The sequence below is a fragment of the Glycine max genome, chromosome 4 (genome assembly GCF_000004515.6).
Source record: "Glycine max cultivar Williams 82 chromosome 4, Glycine_max_v4.0, whole genome shotgun sequence".
Lineage (NCBI taxonomy): Eukaryota > Viridiplantae > Streptophyta > Magnoliopsida > Fabales > Fabaceae > Glycine > Glycine max.
This window is the reverse complement of record NC_016091.4, coordinates 5,660,155-5,680,554: the sequence shown is the minus strand read 5'-3', so window position 1 is coordinate 5,680,554 and position 20,400 is coordinate 5,660,155. Positions and strand designations below refer to the sequence as shown.

The window sequence follows — 20,400 nt, the reverse complement described above, 5'->3', positions numbered from 1 at the left end:
GTAGACAGTTTTCTGATGCGGATGGGGTGAAAATTTCATTATGTAAGGTTACCTATGCTTTTGAAATGGGATTTAGATAAATGAAATCATTGGTGGAGAAATTGTATTTTTTTTTTTCCTTTTATGGGTACATTTAGCACATCTCATTAAAGTTAAGTGTTTCATCCCTTTTGAGTTGTAATCATATATCTTATAATTTTAAACCTAACTATATTTTGATATTATTTATAGTTTAATGGTCATATACATGAAAGTATGTTATTTACAATTTATTAAGTTCTTAAAATGGAAGTGATTATTTTTAAGTTATTTATTTGAATGAATGATAACAAGCAGTAAAATAAGAACATGTGATTACATATAGATACGTTAACATTTAAATCATTAGAATCTCACCCATATAAGTTAGAGTAAGAAAAAAAATTAAGAAATAACACATGTTAGTTATCACTTTTTAATAAGGATAGCAAATAAAATTATTTTCATCTTTGAAGTTATTTTTTTCTTCCAAACAACATGTTGACATAATTAATCTCTTGTCATTTTATGTGATAGATTTTCACTTTCTATTAACCCCAACACAAATAAAAGGTCTCAATATATGAGTATATTTTTAGATTCATAATATGACTAATTTGAATGTGTCAAATTGAAACAATTGACCTTACAACAAAAAAAATCATTACTAATTCTATTTGTTATTGTCTTCTAAAATTAGATGTTTATGCATTGTTTACAATAATGTCAATAGAAAGAGCTTATACCAAATATGGACATTCAATCAAGAGGATTTTCATATTTCTCTATGTGATGGAAGATAAATATAAGATTTTTATCAGTCTACTGTGTGATGGATAAAAAATATTCAAATAGTATTTATAGAATTTAAATAGTTTGACATTTATAATAGATGAACCAATAAACAAAGTTTATAGTAAAACAATTTTACATGTCATAATAACTTTGTCATATAGTGAGGTAAACATTGAGTTTGATTGATTTGAATTTGTAATTTAAGTGCATTATATTCTATCAATCTCTCTAAACTTTGTTTATAACTTTTTTTTTTTTTTGCATTTTAGTAGAAATGATGTTGTTTTGATTGTGTGAACTTATGAGCTAAATAGATAACATTATTTTATAAAATATATTATATATTTTAATTTTATTAATTTCGATTTTTATTTATTAAGTTCTACATTTAATCATACTATACATTTAATCTTGTAGCTTACACATAGGTCCGCCCAAAGTAGTGAACTAGTATAAAATATTTTTGGGTGTGAATAATATAAATGTTTTTATTTGATATAGATATTAATATTTCTATAAAAAAAACTTTTCATATTTTATAACACAAGTATCTATCTTGTAATTAAATTTAAATATTAATCCAATTCATGGTTGAGTTTTAGATATTTATATATTTTTATGTTGACGTGTATACTTTGTTTCTTTGATTTTTTAGATACTAAAATAAAAATTAAATGTAAACTGTAGGCAACATTTCAAAATTAAAATATAAATAAACAACTAATTTTATTTCTCAACTATTACTTTCTCGCATAATTAGTCTTTAAAACAACAAAATTATTTAAATAAAAGTTGAAATATTAAATATTTTTTGGTTTAAAGGTGCTATGAGGAAACTAATTACAAAAGAGAAAAAATCGATCAGATTAAAATCACCTTATGGATCTTAAGTTGATATATTTTAATAAAGCTCACAGATTAATTTCAGATTTTTAAATATTTAGGAATTACTTAACATAATTTTCAATATTTTTCAGTGAAGATAATTTTTTTTAGGCTGTGTTTTTTTAAGATGAAAATAATATTAAAAAAAACATTTTTTTTAGGAACTCACAATTTTTATAGGTTACTTTAATTTAATTTTTTATTTATTTTCATCCTCTAGTTTAGAATTTATTCTTCCTTTTAAGAGAAGACTAATTCGTCAAAAATAAAAATGGTGGTTTACTAGATAAACATCAAAGAAACCTCACTCTCTGGCCTCGTCACTCCCAAGTCCCAACCCGAAGAAGAGAAGAGAAGGATGGCTGTGGTTTTTCAGTGTTTATGGTGTGCTCGGAGTGACCCCTTCCTCACTCTTCCTTTCCAACGCAAACCACTTCTTTGCTCTGTCTTTCTTTCCTCTCGCCCTCGTAACCTCTGCTCTTCAATTGTCGCTGCTGCTTCCAAAAACAAAAACAAGGTCATTTCTATATTACCACATCCTTTCTGCTTCTTTCTCTGAAATAATAAACAAATTGGATCTCTAGTAAAGTGTTTTTCCTTCTTTTTGATTGTCGATGAATGTTTCGGCTTATCTTCCTAGCTTTTTTATTTCTGTGTGTTAATGTGAGTTTATTTTTTTGCTTTATATTTCACAGCAAAAAAAGTCTCGTGATCATGTTACTAAGGACGATGAAGATGGCGTGGACGCTTTTGAGCTGCTCTTCAAGCAACTCGAAGAAGATCTCAAACGCGGTGATTTGTCAGACGATGATGGTGAGGATGAGATAAGTGAAGAAGACATGGCATTGCTTGAACGTGAGTTGGAAAATGCTTTGGGGGACTTTGATGGTGAATTGTTAAACTCGGATGTAATCGACATCGAAACTGGCGGTGATCCAGAAAATGATGATGATATTGAGGATGGTGGAGATGAAAGGTCACTGAACCTTAGGAATTGGCAGATGAAGAAATTGGCTAGAGCCTTAAAAGCTGGCCGCCGCAAAACAAGTGTAAGTGTCTTGTTTGTTCATTATTTTAAGAAATTGCCTTGTTCCAATCTCATTTGTGCTTAGTTAGCTAACTATTTTCAATGGATAACCGATAAAAATATGTTTTTGGGACCATAACTAAGGGTATATGGGATTGTTTTGGTTGCCCTTAGCAGAGGTTAAGCATACTGATTTGTTCCCTACTTGAAGTTCTTGTATGACTTTTCATTGTTTGATAAATCACAATCTGTCTGGGAAAATGCCAACTATTTGTTTAAGCCTCTTATTCCATTACCATTGGTAATATGATGCAATTTCTGATTTTATGACCTCTTCTTGATAGTCGGTAGGTAGAAGCTTCCTATAGCCTGATTGATTGTTGAGGCTTGCCAGGTCTGGTTGCTTGCTTCCTGAATGACCTGGAGTTCTGATTAAGGGCAATTCATACTAGTTAGTGCAGAGGATCTATCTGAGGGGGATAAATACTGAGGATTAGACTTTACATAAGATAAATTTTCTGATTGAAAATTTTGTTTCCTCCTCATGTGAGGGATTATCATAGATGGGTGAATTCTTTTTATTGTCATCCATACTTAACATGAAAGACACCATTGCCAGGACAGCCCCATATATCAACTTCAGAATTTCATTCCTCAAATTCACTTTTTAACTTGTTGCAGATAAAAAATCTTGCTGCCGATCTTTGTCTTGATAGGGCTCTTGTTCTTCAATTGCTTCGTGACCCTCCTCCAAATCTTTTAATGATGAGTCTATCAATACCTGATGAACCCACAACGACTGTAGTATCACTTGAAACTAAGCCCAGTGAGATTGTTCATAAAGAAACAAGTATTGATCATGCAGAAATAGAATCTGAACCTAAGGCTAAAGTACCTGTTCATACCTTGCAACGTAATTGGCATGCTCAAAAGCGACTGAAAAAGGCCCATGTTGACACTTTGGAGAGAGTTTATAGGAGATCAAAACGACCCACTGTAAGTAACATTTGCCTTACTTCAACATTACAAGTTTTGTGATAGAAGATCTTGTGTAACTAATCTTCTTATTTATTTACTCCATTTTTTTCTCTTTTACTAGCAATTTCCTCTAGAATCAATAGTTTTAAGGGAGAACGAGAAACTTCAAATAATGCATGCTTGTACTAGTATTCACGTTTTAAGCAAAACAATTAAGATGTGTAATACTGTAATGAATACCTTTGTGTTTCATGATTCCGTGTTATATTTTTGGTTGGAAAATTATATGACATTTACTACAATTGCTAAAATGAAAGTCAATCAGTGGTTCTCATTCTCAGAGCTAAAAGGTAAATGTTCCATGTTAATATCAGACAGATAGAGATCTCACTCCCTTTCTGACCTCTGTCATAAACACTACATATGCCCATGTTCTTATCTTTATTTGCCCCAAATAAAAGTGAAAAAAATGGACAGACAAAAAAAAAGCCCGCTCAAATCAAACTGCTCTGTTTTCCAATTTGCATTACTCTTTAATTATAAATATGATATGTTGCATTAATAGGCTAATGGCAACACGAGTCTTTCTAGTAATTATAAGAATAGAACTTGAATGTTCTTTAGGTGTTTTCGGTGTTGTTTTTAAAATCAAAATTGGAGTTTACCGTGGTAATTTGCCTAATAAAGGTTTCTATTAAAAATCAACATAAATTATTGAAGTCAAACTCTATTTTGATTGTTGAATAACACTAAAAACACCTAAGCAACTGCATATAGATTTTGTCATTATTATTATCATTTTGTAGTTTTCCTTAAAGCATTTTTTCTTAACTTCCATACCGTTTTCTGTCTGCCTTGAATCACAATGCAGAATGCAATGATCAGTAGTATCGTACATGTAACAAACATTCCTCGAAAAAAAGTTGTTAAGTGGTTTGAAGACAAACGTGCTGAGGAGGGAGTTCCAGATCGCCGTGTTCCTTACCAGCGCTCTGTTCCTGAAACTGCATGAAGATTTTAACTTCTTTGATCTGCTTTTATATTGTAGGCTATGTGAAAAATGTTACACAATTGTATAGTAAGTTACGTTTCACTTTCACCAACCCTAGTCATGTTTTGAGGGTTTGTTATGCGAGGAGGTAGAAGTGACAAAAGTGATAATTGGTTATTACACTGGCTATTGAAAATGGGACTTCGGTTCCTGGATACATGTGCATTTTTGGTCCTTTGCTTCTTATCTCAAATACTAAATAAGTCGTCAAAGAAGGGGTTCTCTAGTTCTTTGTCATAGAGTAGTCTTATGCATTAAGCCATGTTGCCAAAGGGCATGATGACATCTACCCCAATATACTCACTAGTTTGAAAAAGTTGTGTTAGCGAAAGCTCCATCGACTCCTCTCAAATGATATATAATGATTATAAGATTTTTTTTTGGTAAATATATTATTGGCATGAAAAATTTATTGATTTTGTTAATGATTAATCTTTATGGAAGAATTTGATTAATTATTTTTAATGAAATTCTTTTTTTTCTAATCAAGTCTTTTTTTTATTCACAAGATTTAAATTTAAGATTTTATCTTTCGGATCAATGACTTGTAAATATGATTAATGTCTCCTTTCTTTTTCTGTCTATCGAAAAAGCAAATATAGAGATGTGATGCTTCAAGTATAGTGTAATATTATTGTAACATGCATCTTTTTTTATAAGACTAGATTCATAATACTCCTTCTAACACTAATATCAAATTAAATGGGAGATGGTAGGGCAAAACAAATGGGAAAATTTTGACCTGTGCTATAATAAATGTGGAATGATTAATTAATCAATCAATCTTAATTTGGATTAAATTTTACATTTGTTGATCCTAATCCTAATCGGATCAAGAAATAAAATGAATATTTCGAGGCATAAATAAATAAGTATTTATTAAAAGAAATTATTGAATACAATTATTAATGGAATGATATAAACTGCACAACTACTTTTGACCTATATAAATTATAATATTATTCTAATCCTACATATGCTTACAATGGGCATATTTTCAAACGTGTAAACTTTTTTTATATTAGGGTATGTAAGCTCCTTTTAAATTAGTGTACATTTTTTTTTGACATATTTTACTTATTTTTGGATGAATTTCAAATTAATCAAGATTTTTTTCTCTTTATAAATTAGGGAATTAAGATAAAAAAAAATTAGTGTAAAGTACAATTGATGATACAAATCAAAAAAATGCTTTACATGAAGTTTTGTACAGATTCTTCCTAGCAGCACCCCATTCAATAACCTTATTATATTGTTTTTTTAATAGTACATGAGCAAAACATTCTTAGAAAATTAAAGATGTTTTTTTTGTTTTGCTTTCACTCTCAAAATAGAACTAGTTTTTAAATGGGCTGGTTCACATTGGTTTTTTTTTCTTCAAAATATAATCTTTCTGACAACAACATGAATAAACTCTATCAGAAAAAATCTCTATTCGAATTATACGTGATGTCAACTTATAAAAAAAGTTGTAAATATTATTGTATATAAACAAATATTTACTATTTATGCAAATAGTTTTTATTATTTAATTATATATTTAAAAATATATACAATTTAATAAAATTTAGATATAATAAAAAACAATAAGGAATATCACTTCACTAATTCGACACATAATTTCATTTGTCGGTCACACATAATATTATTACAAGAAATTGACAGCAAATTATTCAGCGTTAGTTGTAACGGTCCAGTTATTATATTTGTAATAAGGTCAGATCCGTAATTTGGTCGACGATGGAGCATATTTGTAAACTCGCGTGGCACCGACAGCCGGTGAGAGGAAAACCGGGAGCAAGCGGTAATAACTGGGACAGCCTGGTGCCAAACTCCGCATCGCTTCGCGTCTCTTTCACAGCGGTTAACACGTGTCCGCACGTGATTGGAGGAATTCAGAAGAAGACAAAGTAGAAGCTGAGCTTAGCTGCATAAGCCAGAGCTTAAACGGCTTGGGAAGAACACCGGGAACGGGTTCATCCGGTAAAGTAATAACCATAAAAGAGACAGTAAGAGAGAGAGAGCGTGTTAGAGTCTGCAAGTGAAGAGAGAGAGTGAGAGATGGCGTATTGAATGGGCGAAGATTTTCACGCTTTGCTTTTGCCTCCAAATTGATCTCTCTCTGTCACGAGCTTTGATCTGAAGCGAAGCACTTCCTCTGCGAACATGGAAGCAAGTGCGGGAATGGTTGCCGGTTCGCATAAACGGAACGAGCTCGTTCGGATTCGCCACGATTCTTCTGACAGCGGGGTGAGTCTAACACATTCTCTCCGTACACAATGTTATTCTCGTTTTCTTCGTCTGCGTCAGATCTGATTTTCACTTTAGTGATTTTCTGCGTTACTTAGTTCGATCTTCGAGTTTTTTTAACTTTTTATTTACTAGTAATTAAGTAAGGAATTAAAATAGTTCTGACTTAGTGTGATGCTTTTAAATATGTAGTCTAAACCCATGAAGAATTTGAATGGGCAAATCTGTCAAATATGCGGTGATACTGTTGGATTAACTGCTACTGGTGATGTGTTTGTTGCTTGCAACGAGTGTGCTTTCCCTGTGTGTCGTCCTTGTTATGAATATGAGCGGAAGGATGGGAACCAGTCTTGTCCACAGTGCAAGACTAGATACAAGAGGCACAGAGGTAGGTTTGTGAGCTTATTTACTTGTTTTTTGGTTATAATTATGTATTGCGATTGAGTTTTGATTTGAACGAGATGATTGTGGATATTGTTATTTAGGGAGTCCTCGAGTTGAGGGTGATGAAGATGAAGATGATTCTGATGATATCGAGAATGAGTTCAATTATGCCCAAGGAAAAGCCAAGGCCAGGCGGCAGTGGGAAGACGATCCTGACCTGTCGTCGTCTTCTAGACGTGAATCTCAACAGCCAATTCCCCTCCTCACCAATGGCCAAACGGTAGTAATCTATTAAACTGTTATATGATTTCCGTATGTGGATCTTACTTTAGATTTTGTCTGCATCTTTTATGCTGACTGCTGGCTGGGGATTAATATAACCCTCTGATGACTGATCTCATTCTTAATTTAATATGGTCAGATGTCTGGTGAGATTCCATGTGCCACACCTGATACTCAATCTGTGCGAACTACTTCAGGTCCTCTGGGCCCATCTGAAAAGGTTCACTCACTTCCCTATGTTGATCCAAGGCAACCAGGTATAGAGTTAACTTGAAGTGATGCTACAGTATGATATTTCTTATTTCATGGTTATATGAAATTTATATTGACTAAATCTTTGTTATTACAGTTCCAGTAAGAATTGTGGACCCATCAAAGGACTTGAATTCTTATGGTCTGGGAAATGTTGACTGGAAAGAAAGGGTTGAAGGTTGGAAGCTTAAGCAGGAGAAAAATATGGTGCAAATGACTGGTAGATACGCTGAAGGGAAAGGTGGAGATGTTGAAGGGACTGGTTCTAATGGAGAAGAACTTCAAATGTAAGCCACTTATGCCATTTCCATTGATGTTTAATGACTAGATCATAATTTGGAAAGTATTGCAGAAATCTTTGCTAATGTAAGTTAGACCATGAAATTTTTTCCTTTCAATAGCATTCAAGGCCATTAAAGTTGATTCACATTCTCTTTGTTACAAAGATTGCATTTTAGTTCCCTGTCATTGTAGGATAGATTAGTACTTGTGGTAGTGTTACATCATTTTTTTTTAAAGTGGGGTTGAGGGGGATTATAGGTCTAGATTCTTTTTTAATGAAATTCATAACTTGCAGGCAGAATATACAAGCTTTCAATATCTATGCAGTTTGAATTTCGTTTCTTTATTTTAAGTTAAATAGTGATTTTTTTTCCTGACAGGGTAGATGATGCTCGACAACCTATGAGTCGTGTTGTGCCAATTCCTTCATCTCAGCTGACGCCTTATCGTGTTGTTATCATCCTCCGGCTGATTATTCTTGGCTTCTTCTTACAATATCGTGTAACTCATCCTGTGAAAGATGCATACCCACTGTGGTTGACATCAGTTATTTGTGAGATTTGGTTTGCCTTATCCTGGCTCTTGGATCAGTTTCCAAAATGGTCTCCCATTAATCGTGAGACTTATCTTGAACGGCTTGCTTTAAGGTCTGTGTTTGCTCATTTTATTCATGTTTTGTTGGGCTTCGCATCTTGGTTTAACTATCATGTGTCATTTTGTATGTCACTAATCTTAGTATGTCTTGTTTAGGTATGATCGTGAAGGAGAACCATCACAGTTAGATCCTGTTGATGTGTTTGTTAGTACAGTGGATCCCCTCAAAGAGCCACCTCTTGTTACTGCAAACACCGTTTTGTCTATACTTTCTGTTGATTACCCTGTCGACAAAGTTTCCTGCTATGTATCAGATGATGGTTCAGCTATGTTGACCTTTGAAGCACTATCTGAAACAGCTGAGTTTGCGAAGAAGTGGGTGCCCTTTTGCAAAAAGCACAATATTGAACCAAGAGCCCCAGAGTTTTATTTTGCCCAGAAGATTGATTACTTAAAGGACAAGATTCAGCCCTCGTTTGTAAAAGAGCGACGGGCAATGAAGGTTGTTCTTTGAGGCATTGTGTTTCCACTTCCAGTTAAATATTTATATCTAGACATTTTTAATATACCAAGTGAAAACTTTGTTGACAACAAAGCATGCTGTTCCATAACTTGAGCATGAAAATTCTTCTTTACTCCTCTCCACCCATGGCCTGTAGTTTGGTACATGAGTATAACAAATTAACTATAGATATTTTTTGCTTATCAGAGAGAATATGAAGAATTCAAAGTACGGATCAATGCCCTTGTAGCCAAAGCTCAGAAGATGCCAGAGGAAGGTTGGACAATGCAGGATGGAACTCCTTGGCCTGGAAATAATCCTAGGGATCATCCGGGAATGATTCAGGTATTACCATTTTCTTCAAAGTGCATGAATAATCTTTTGCCTTTGTTATATTTTCAAGCTGTAATTTTTGTTTTGTGCAGGTGTTTTTAGGTCATAGTGGGGGGCTGGATACAGATGGAAATGAGCTGCCTAGACTTGTTTATGTTTCTCGTGAGAAGCGACCAGGCTTCCAACATCACAAGAAGGCTGGAGCTATGAATGCTTTGGTTTGTCAAACTGAAGCTTCTTATTTTATGTTTTATGAAATTGCTGATTTATACTTTTCTTAAATGGCTTTATCCTGTGTCTTGTTTCACTCTTATCAAATTTATGACTTTTATGTAGCTGTGGGTTTTACTTGTGCTTATGTCAGAACTGAATAGATATGGAAAATAACCTACAAACTGATGCAAATGATGTTGGTACTTGCGATTCAACATGACACAATGATAGACTAGCAACTATTAATAACAAGTTTTCTAATCTGCTTTAGGATGTGAATGATGTTGGTAGTTGATCATGTGGATTTTGTATTTGAGTTAGTAGAGAAAATTATTATTGGTCCTTCTGCAAACCAATTATACATTTCCTTTACTGTGCCATGGTTGGGTATGATTGTTGCGGTTTTTATTTACCAGAAAATATGTTTTGAGCATATCTAACCGTGGTTTATCTTGTGTGATGTAGATTCGAGTTTCTGCTGTCTTGACCAATGGTGCATATCTTCTGAATGTGGATTGTGATCACTATTTCAATAATAGCAAAGCCCTCAAAGAAGCCATGTGTTTCATGATGGATCCTGTTCTTGGAAAGAAGACATGCTATGTTCAATTTCCTCAGAGATTTGACGGCATTGACTTGCACGATCGATATGCCAATCGCAATATTGTGTTCTTTGATGTATGTATCACTTTATTTTTGTGTAATTTTATGAAGTTGCAAAAATGAAAATATTTTCTTTGTTTGCATTGCTCACCAGTGCTTTGGCTAAATTTCATTTCTTTTTTTGTACCTGTCAGATCAACATGAAAGGTCAGGATGGTGTTCAGGGCCCAGTCTATGTGGGAACTGGTTGTTGTTTCAATAGGCAAGCTTTGTATGGTTATGATCCTGTTTTGACTGAGGAAGATTTGGAACCTAACATTATTGTAAAGAGTTGTTGCGGTTCTAGAAAGAAGGGAAAGGGTGGCAATAAGAAGTACAGTGACAAGAAGAAGGCGATGGGAAGAACTGAATCCACTGTACCCATATTTAATATGGAAGACATAGAGGAGGGTGTTGAAGGTATGCTGTTATGAGAAAACTATTGTTGATTTCATGTAATTTTATTGCTCCCTGTATCCCATTGATCAACTTTACTGGTAATTTACGCGAATTTGCTATAGTTTGTTTGCCAAATATGCATACAGAATTATCTGAAAAACAAGATGACAATGTCCTATCCCTAGCTGATATGCAATGTGTCCTTCTTCAGGTTATGATGATGAAAGGACACTACTTATGTCTCAAAAGAGCTTGGAGAAGCGTTTTGGTCAGTCTCCAGTTTTTATTGCTGCCACTTTCATGGAGCAGGGTGGCATTCCACCTTCAACGAACCCTGCAACTCTTCTTAAGGAAGCAATCCATGTTATCAGCTGTGGTTACGAAGACAAGACAGAATGGGGCAAAGAGGTGAGCATGTCAATTTATCATTGTGCTCTTCATTCCTGTCCTCTGGTATTAAGGAAATATGAGATGCAACACTAATGAGTAGCTTGTTTAGATATTAATTAAACATTTTCTGGCTTCATCAGATTGGATGGATCTATGGCTCTGTGACAGAAGATATCTTGACTGGGTTCAAGATGCATGCTCGTGGTTGGATTTCCATCTATTGCATGCCACCTCGCCCAGCATTTAAGGGTTCTGCTCCTATCAATCTTTCTGATCGTCTCAATCAGGTGCTTCGGTGGGCCTTGGGTTCAATTGAGATCTTTCTAAGCAGGCATTGTCCCTTGTGGTATGGCTACAATGGGAAGTTGAAGCCTCTGATGAGGCTTGCTTATATTAACACCATTGTCTACCCGTTTACCTCAATCCCATTGATTGCTTACTGTACGCTTCCTGCATTTTGTCTTCTCACAAATAAATTTATTATTCCTGAGGTAACTGATTTCTATCTCATTTTTTCCTGATAAATTTATATAATTCTCGATAGTGATCTAATTGTCAATGTGAACTTTCTAAAATTTTGGAAGTCCAATAACATTTTGGTTAATCTTTATGCAGATAAGCAACTTTGCCAGTATGTGGTTCATTCTTCTCTTTGTCTCCATTTTTACCACTTCAATTCTTGAGCTTAGGTGGAGTGGGGTCAGTATAGAAGACTGGTGGAGAAATGAACAGTTCTGGGTTATCGGTGGGACATCTGCGCATCTCTTTGCTGTGTTCCAGGGGCTTCTAAAAGTGCTTGCTGGGATCGATACAAATTTTACTGTTACATCGAAGGCATCGGACGAGGATGGGGACTTTGCCGAGCTTTATGTGTTTAAATGGACATCACTTCTCATCCCTCCTACAACAGTGCTTATTGTGAATTTGGTTGGGATTGTGGCTGGTGTATCCTATGCCATAAACAGTGGTTACCAGTCTTGGGGTCCACTATTTGGCAAGCTGTTCTTTGCTATCTGGGTCATTGCCCATCTATACCCATTCTTGAAGGGTCTCTTGGGCAGGCAAAATCGTACCCCAACCATTGTTATTGTTTGGTCCGTTCTTCTTGCTTCAATATTCTCCTTGCTGTGGGTGAGGATTGATCCCTTCACCTCTGACTCCAACAAATTAACCAATGGTCAATGTGGCATCAACTGTTAGTTCTCTTGTATGATTCATTTTGTGTTGTTATTCCCTTTTGCTTGGAGATACACAAGGTTGCTGTCGTGTATATAGCAAGAATTTTCAGCCTATCAAAGTTGTCTGGAGGATTGAACCCCTGAAATAGATGGGAATGTACCCTCTCTGTTTCTATTATTTATCTACATGTTCCTTACAAGAATAGTCAGTAGTAATGTTGAGGTGTATGTTATATTTTTTCCCCACAGAATATAAATTTGTTCATGCGAATATTTAATGAAAGCCAACAAGGTCCTGTGTTGTTTTGTTCTTTACATGTCCTTTCATTTGTCAACTGTTCTCTATCTACATACTGCAGTACTAGGAGTAGAACGGGGCAAGAACCCAACATGTCCTTAATTTAGAAATTATTGAGTAGACAACAGTTGTTTCAGAATTAAGGTAGATTAGATATAATATCTGTACGTTGTGTGAACACCTAAATAGTCTTTAGAACAGTAATTCAATAATCGCGAATTTGACAAAATAGGAGATGAAATTATATTTAAGCTATTTTTTTATTGAAGATTGCAATACAAATAATTAAATATATTTTAATAAAAAAAATTACGTTTAATTTTGTAATCATAAAAACTGCTGTCACTTTGCTACTGTTGTAACTGTTGCTGACATTTTTAAGAATAATGGCCTGATGGCATTACGTTATTATATCATGAATACTGGGATAGGCAGTCGCTTGCCGCTATCACAGTTTTTCTTCCTTTCTAGAATTTAGTATAATGCAATTTTGGTGTTATGGTTATTAATGTGTTTAACACCACTTACCTGTTGCTTGCTGCTGGGAACTTTCCCGTGTAACAAAATAAATAAATAAAAATGCATGAGTCAATTTTGTTTGAAATTTAACTGCCAACAGTCTGAGATACTGTTATATCCCCTACCCACTCCTAATGACTTCAGAAAAGGGGGGAAAGTGTTGCTTAAAGAACTAAAAGTTGGGAATGTCGCAGTGAAGACCAGGAAAAAAAAATGCTGCATATGCTTCTTTTTTATATCATTAGAAAATGAACACATGCATTTAAATAGGCCAATAATCAGTGATTTGTATTCCGTTAAATTGACAACAATAGTGATACAAATATGGGCCAGGGAGGTAGAATTAATAACTCGCAGCCCACTGTTCCTCATGATGCAAGGCCCATTCGATTTAAGAAAATTCCTGTCAAATTCCATGATCACATACTCTACAAATGAATACTTGTTTTCATTAAACTTTCCCAATTTGTTTTTATCCCTTTATTCCTTTTGTTTCTAGAAGGCTGTGACTCAGCCAAGGTTTGTTAGTAGTGCTTTGCTGATAGACCCTGTGAGAGGTTCTGTTATCCAAGACTATATATGCTGTAATTGCTCGCTGAATGGAAATATAGAATTCTGTTTGAGTATGTTTGGATAGAGAAATTTAATAGGGTAATTCAATTTTTTAAAGGATTTTAATTACTTTTCAATTAAATAAGATGTTTGGATAAAAATTTGAAAAGAAATTGAAATTTGAGTATTTGGATCAGGGATTTTAATTAACTTAAATATTAGCATTTCAAATTCTTTGATTTTATGAAAGAATTTGAAATTCTTGTGCTGTGCTTCTCCAGAAAACTTCCTTCATTCTCTCAGTATTCTCTCTCTTATAAGAGCTTCATCGCCGCGATGAACTCCTTCGTCTTTGGCTTCTCGGCGAACTCCGCCACAAAGTCCTCCACCACGACGGCACTGGCGGCAGTGCTGGCAACAGCGGTGGAGATGGCGAGGCGCTTCTCCTTGCGGTTGATCTTGATGGACCAGTCGCGGGGCTTCGGGCCGAAGATGACACCTCCGCGGGGGCGGAGGGGAGTGCGGTTGGAATTACATCAAAGGGTTTGATGGAAGCCAAGTAGCCTCCGTCCTTTGTTTGAATTACATCAAAGGGTGAGTGAAGTCATTAATAAAATGAAGGAATTTTAAAAATGAGAAATCTAATTTTTTATCCAAACATAAAATTTTAGAAATGAAGGAATTTAAATTGAAGCATTTAAAATTCTCAGAATTTTAAATTTCTTCATCCAAACACGCTCTTAAGAAAAATATTCTTCTCTTCTATATTTATTGCTTTAGGAGATTTTGCTCGGTCCTTAAAATTGAGCATTATCATTTGGTGCTTCCATTGAGTTGAATTCTTCCTCCATGACTTCTCGTCCTCCACCTGATCCCGTGGCAGATTTCACTCGTCAAGTCACCACTCTCACCACTCAACTTGATGCAATGCGCCGATGTCTATATTCATTGCTTTAAGAGGTTTTGCTCAGTCCTTAAAACTGAGCATTATCAAATAGTTTATTTTAACCATGAAAAAATGAGTAGTTAAGCCAATAGACAATGACATGCCAAACGTATAAAAAGGACAAAACCAATATTCCATTCTCAATTGCTTATAAATGTGATTTGTGAGGTAAAAAGAATTCAGTAATATAAGAGAAATCCAAAGTAAGTTATTCGAGTATGCATAAACAGAGTATGCAGTCCTGCTTCTTGACCTCAATGGAAACAGTATTTTCTTCTTTGACTCGTCCTAATCCTCCTCGTCGTTTTCTAGCAATATCCTCTTCAATGCTTCGTAACACATGAAAGAGATTCCAGCGGCTGGTACCAACTTCATGCAACTAGGTGCTAGCCCTCTATATAAACCATGTATGCCTTCTTGTTCAAATATGCATGCAAGGGCATGAAACACATTCTTGTAAACCTGCCTTCCACTGAGAGCTCCAAGTTGCATCTGCTTGCGAGCCACCTCAAGTGGAAAAGTTGCACTACTTGAAAAAGCACCAGCTACCGAACCAATCAAAAGGGTTTCAATGTTGCCGACCTTCTCTTCTTTAAAAATTTTCTGGTATGCTTTCCTTAAAGTGTCGTAGGCATAGTAATTGGTAGCAGCATACGGGACAACTCCAATAAGACTAGCTGCGAGGCCTCTATAAAGTTGAGCAGGACCCTCTTCTCGAATTATTTTCACGAATGCATGAAGCAGACCATGATAAATATCGCTCTGCAAAATCATTAATCAAGTTTTAGTTTTCCCTTTTATTTTTGGATAGGATGCTGAAAGTCTAAAACATAAATGTGGGAATGCAAACATATTTGTATTTTTTTATGTACATACCTGGACAGTTAATCTAGTCTTGACTAATTCAAGAGGATATGTACATATAGTTGAACTGATTCCAGCACAGGCACCTGCAATCAAAGATGCAGGAATTGGGATTTTGGACTGCTCTCCAGGCTTTGGGGATAGGTTCTTGTTTACTGTATCAAAAGCAAATAGCTGCAGAATCGGGTGCGAATATATTCAGAAACATAAAAACCACCATGTAGATTTGGTCACTGATAGATTTTTAATGCTTTACATTTAGAAGCATGATTTTCCAACAAAAGATTAACAAGCACAAGGATTTTTTTTCTCTGCAAAATCGGATAGTATTAATGACAGTTTCTTGTACATGCAAAATTGGATCAGAGAAGGAAATGATTTTATGCTACGCTAGAATACTCCCTCAATGCAAAAAAGGGATTTTGCATGATGTATTTGGATTAGCATTAAATCCCTAAATCAGATAAAGGAAGCTTCTCATGTTTGGTTCACTTGGAGCATAATCACTTGCCTTGAAGTAAATATTCACTGAAGACACTAATAGCTGTAACTAAAAACCATGGTCATCAAAAGCCATACTATTTGGCACCCAGAGAACTGTTAAAACACATCGATTCATGCCCATAAACGAAGAGGTAGAGACCTCATATAAATCATTATGAGTGTGTTTGGAATGTTAAAAATAGGAAATGATTTGATATCTATAATCCCATGGATTTCATTTTCTTCCCTCTAATTTGGTAGCATTTGGTGGGAATTAATTTGATTCTATATTCAATTATACAGATTGAACATTTTATTCTTACTAAGTAGCAAATAATAAAATCAAATCAAATCAATTCCATTTTCAATAAGGTCCAAACATAAGATTGGATTTCTAATAAACTCAAATCCCATTTTTTTATAAAGGATTCTGATAGATAGGGGAAAGGTGCATGTTAGCTGTCAGTTAGTTAGGATAGCTAGGATAACTAACTATTCGTTAGTTATAACTAACTATTGGTTAGTTAAGAAACTATAAATAGTCAATTAGAGGGAAGTTGGAATGGGGAAGTTGGAAGTGGAGGGTGGTGAGACCTCGAAACTCACTTTGTATTCTGTCTTGGGTGTTGGAAGCACCACCATAATAACACAATTTTTTCCTCTGTTGCTGGTCCAATTCTATCAGATTCCAAAACATAGAATTTGATTCCTAAATCAAATCATATCTTATTTTCAAACATTCAAAACACAGTGTATGGGAATCAAAGTCATTTGATTACAAGGGTTTGCCTGACTTGCTAAAAATTGAATTCACAGGTTCACATGCAAAAAATTGCAAAAATTAAACTAAAGCATACTTGTACATTGACTTACCTGAAGGGCCATTTATATATATATTATATAAGACCCCCAACTAAAACACAAGAAAACAAAAACAAAGCACTATCATATGAAAGCTCTTTAGCAACATAAATCAAAGCAAATTAAGCCATAAAACTGTTACGGGATTAAAAGGCCAAGGCAAATGTAAAGTATCCAAATAAAACTAAAAAGTAAATAAATTCAGAGAGCAATATACCAAAGTATTTGTCATGAAGATCATTCCAGAGAAAGAAACATGGCCAAATGGTATATTAAAATATGAAATAGCACATCTAAAGTGAACTTGTCTCTAAAGTTCACAAGGGTTTATTTACCCTTGATTTAATTTAAAGTAAATTGTTATCTCAACTCACTAAAATCAAGGTGAATCTGCCATACTAGTGCACTTACAGAAATTGTCACTTCAGAAGTTTAGAGTAGCCTTTTTAAGCAAAGACAATATATATATAAAAAAAATTATTAAAGACAAGCAAAAATATTGGAGCAAACAGTTGAAGGCAGACACTATTATGAAAAGAAATGGTTGCACATAGTTTCAATCAGTAGATCTCTCGATGAAAACATTAAAAGGTGGTCTAGCACACGAGCCTCCCAACATAAGAGGAGAGGTTGTTTCTGCCAAAAGAACCAACTGCACCTGGATTAGAAAGCATTACAACAGAAAAGAAAAGGGCTTGAGGGATAAACTGACATAAACTACCTATTAAGATGTGTTGTATACTTGTATTTCTGTTCAATCGTGACCTTACAATTGTATATCATAGCTGATGAGCAAATACTTAATACTCACTCAATTTCTCTTTCCATATAAAAATGATGCATTAAATTAATTCTTTGGGGCACGTGAAAGAGTTCAAAGACCTAGAAAATGAAACAATTTTGAGCACATGAAAGGGTTTAAAATACCTAGAAAATTGAACAGAAGCTAATGTACTAATGTACTAAAGTAGGAAAAGCTACTCCCCCCAAGTCATCAAGCAGAATCAGACAATCCCTTTGGAGGAGCTTGATAAGATAACAAAAAACGTACCCTTGAGTGAGAGAACTGAGCTAGCCAATCTGAAGCTCTATTTTCTTCTCTATCAGTACGACAAAGCTCCAGGCACCATAGCTGCCTGAAGATGTTGTGAGTAGAAGAGGATCACAAGGGTGATCATATTACACCTATGCTCAATCATCTCTAAATCTACAAGAGACTCCAGCAAAACCTGCTTAAATCCACAATTCCATCCTGGCTCCAATCCAGAACGTATAACCCAAAGCTTTGGTGAATTAAATTCGTTTTAGCACTTGTAAAAGTTCATTGTAACTCCTTTTATCATCTGTACAAAACAAAAAGTATCGAATTCACTAATTCCTGGGAACTCTCTAAACAACATTAAAAAACAAAAATTTATAGATTTGAATCTGGCAAACACTCTTCTTTACATAGAAGACATGAACAGCCCTCGGCCCTCCTTAAACATACACTTACAAAACAATAGTTGAAATCCAATCCATGCTATAAAAAAATCCACAAACCAAGAAGAAAGTAAATAAAATAAACAAACCCTCACATTTGGCATCAAAATCTCTGATCAAATAACATTTAGATTTATAAAAATCAAGCATAGTATCAAACATCATATAGGGAAAAATCATAGAAGAGGCTGGAGAAGCATGTATACATTACCTCAATGGCCTTGCTAGGCGCAACCCGAATGACATTAACAAAATTACCCCTAAACAATCCCTTCCAGCCATCAGTTTTCATAATATTGTTGAACACCTCAGTGGTGGAATGGCCACTACTCCCCACCATCAAGAGAGTCCTTATAGTCTCCAAAGGCGCCACAGCAGTCCGAGACACGGCACCGGCAACTGCCCCACTAAACAACCTCCTCAGTGAAGGGTTCCTGATCTTAAGCTTGAGTGAAACACCACCACCCTTTCTATTCTTCTTCCCCTTAGCTCCTTCCTCAACAACCTCTTCCTTCCCCTGAGGTTGAACATGCTTGAGGAACAATTCGTTTAAGGGAAGTTTCATGCCACCATTGTCACGAGAATCAGAAGGGTCGTTAGGTTGCACGCCAACCCCCATTCCCATTTGACCAACACTGGCAAACAAACCTCCGAATTGATGGTAGCCATCTTTGGATTCAAACCCCAAATTGCTGACAGAGAAAAAAACATCTATTTTCTCATCAAACAGTTGGATTCCCCTTCTACCCATCAACTACAGAAGCTTTGTGAATTGTGATATGCGATAAAGATTACTTTTTTGCACAATGATTGCCGTCCCTCACAGTCATGGTTTCAGGGAGATTGTGAATTTGTCATTCTCAGACAGAATCGAAGGAATAAGGTTGTAAAGAAAAGTGGGTGAACGAATGAAGATGTTATTATTGTGTGAACTGTGTCCTTTCTCCTCTGCTTGAAACTGAATATCGCAATTTAAATTCGTTTTGTTAAGTGCAGCTGTCTTTTGGTGGGTTGAGAAGTTAGGCGTTGTTGCTCTTTTTTTAATGTTGCGTTACTATGAGACGGCGAATCCTAAACCTCAATTTTGTATATTCATACTTTATAGAAAGAGATATGCATGAATCAAAATAATAAAAAGAGATATGAAACTAATACTCTATTCTCAAATATTCATGATTTTGTAATATAATAAATTTTAATTAAGAGAAATGCTAATAATGATACTTCTTTGACCATTTTTATAATTTGTATTATTAATTAAATTTTATTAAAAATAATAATTTTATGTTTAATAAATCACACTCACAATTTTGTAATTTGCAAGAAATTTTGACTAATAGCATAGAATGTATTAAAAAGAACATGTCAGTGTGTATGTTATTTATATTATTCTTAACTAATAAAAAAATGTGTTAAAAAATAATAAAAGTGCGTTGTCAAGACTCCTCGCCTCGTCGTATCAAAATTGAATAATAAAGAAAAAGACTTCAATTTCATGAAAGAGATTTAGAGAATGTATTTTGACGTGGTTTGACTTGTTTTCTTCTTCCGTGACATCTGCATTTATTGTATATACAGGCCGGCCCTGGCCCGTCTGGAGGTGCACAGAACAGGGTTAAAAGGAGCTCAAAAAATTAAGAATATATATAATTAGTTTAGTTTCCTGTATCTTCGGTATTAATTTTATAATTTACAAATTTTTTATCTTATATTTTTTAATGTATTTATCTATTATATTTTAATTAATAAAAAATATATTTGTATATATATATATATATATGAGTATATAATATACAGTAAAATGTTTCAAATTTTGTATAATGTATATTATATTCTCATATACATGCATTAAGTTTGTGTATTTATGAAAGTATCACATGAATTTTATTTTATATTTAATATATTTTTTATATTGATAAATTTATATATTGTTAATTAAA

General features: G+C 34.4%; 3 protein-coding genes across 3 annotated transcripts; 2 read left to right on the top strand and 1 right to left on the bottom strand.

The window, feature by feature from the left end:
- The first annotated feature begins 1,956 nt into the window (after positions 1-1,956).
- On the top strand, positions 1,957-4,913 carry LOC100784216 (protein OVEREXPRESSOR OF CATIONIC PEROXIDASE 3). The gene is made up of 4 exons (XM_003523643.5): positions 1,957-2,215; positions 2,394-2,747; positions 3,407-3,721; positions 4,575-4,913. The coding sequence occupies exons 1-4, from the start codon at positions 2,057-2,059 to the stop codon at positions 4,713-4,715; spliced, it is 969 nt and encodes a 322-aa protein (XP_003523691.1). The 5' UTR covers positions 1,957-2,056; the 3' UTR covers positions 4,716-4,913.
- Positions 4,914-6,775: 1,862 nt separating this feature from the next.
- Positions 6,776-12,770, top strand: LOC100810567 (cellulose synthase A catalytic subunit 1 [UDP-forming]). Its single transcript, XM_003522575.4, has 14 exons — positions 6,776-7,004; positions 7,197-7,392; positions 7,490-7,668; positions 7,810-7,927; positions 8,020-8,209; positions 8,585-8,851; positions 8,955-9,300; positions 9,508-9,645; positions 9,726-9,851; positions 10,312-10,524; positions 10,644-10,908; positions 11,099-11,295; positions 11,418-11,768; positions 11,893-12,770. The coding sequence occupies exons 1-14, from the start codon at positions 6,921-6,923 to the stop codon at positions 12,475-12,477; spliced, it is 3,255 nt and encodes a 1,084-aa protein (XP_003522623.1). The 5' UTR covers positions 6,776-6,920; the 3' UTR covers positions 12,478-12,770.
- A 2,112-nt stretch (positions 12,771-14,882) lies between these two features.
- LOC100810035 (adenine nucleotide transporter BT1, chloroplastic/mitochondrial) lies at positions 14,883-19,524 on the bottom strand. The gene is made up of 3 exons (XM_003522574.5): positions 18,672-19,524; positions 15,647-15,808; positions 14,883-15,532 (listed from the first exon to the last, which is right to left on the bottom strand). Exons 1-3 carry the CDS (start codon positions 19,209-19,211, stop codon positions 15,059-15,061), a joined length of 1,176 nt encoding a protein of 391 aa, XP_003522622.1. The 5' UTR covers positions 19,212-19,524; the 3' UTR covers positions 14,883-15,058.
- Between the last annotated feature and the right edge of the window lie 876 nt (positions 19,525-20,400).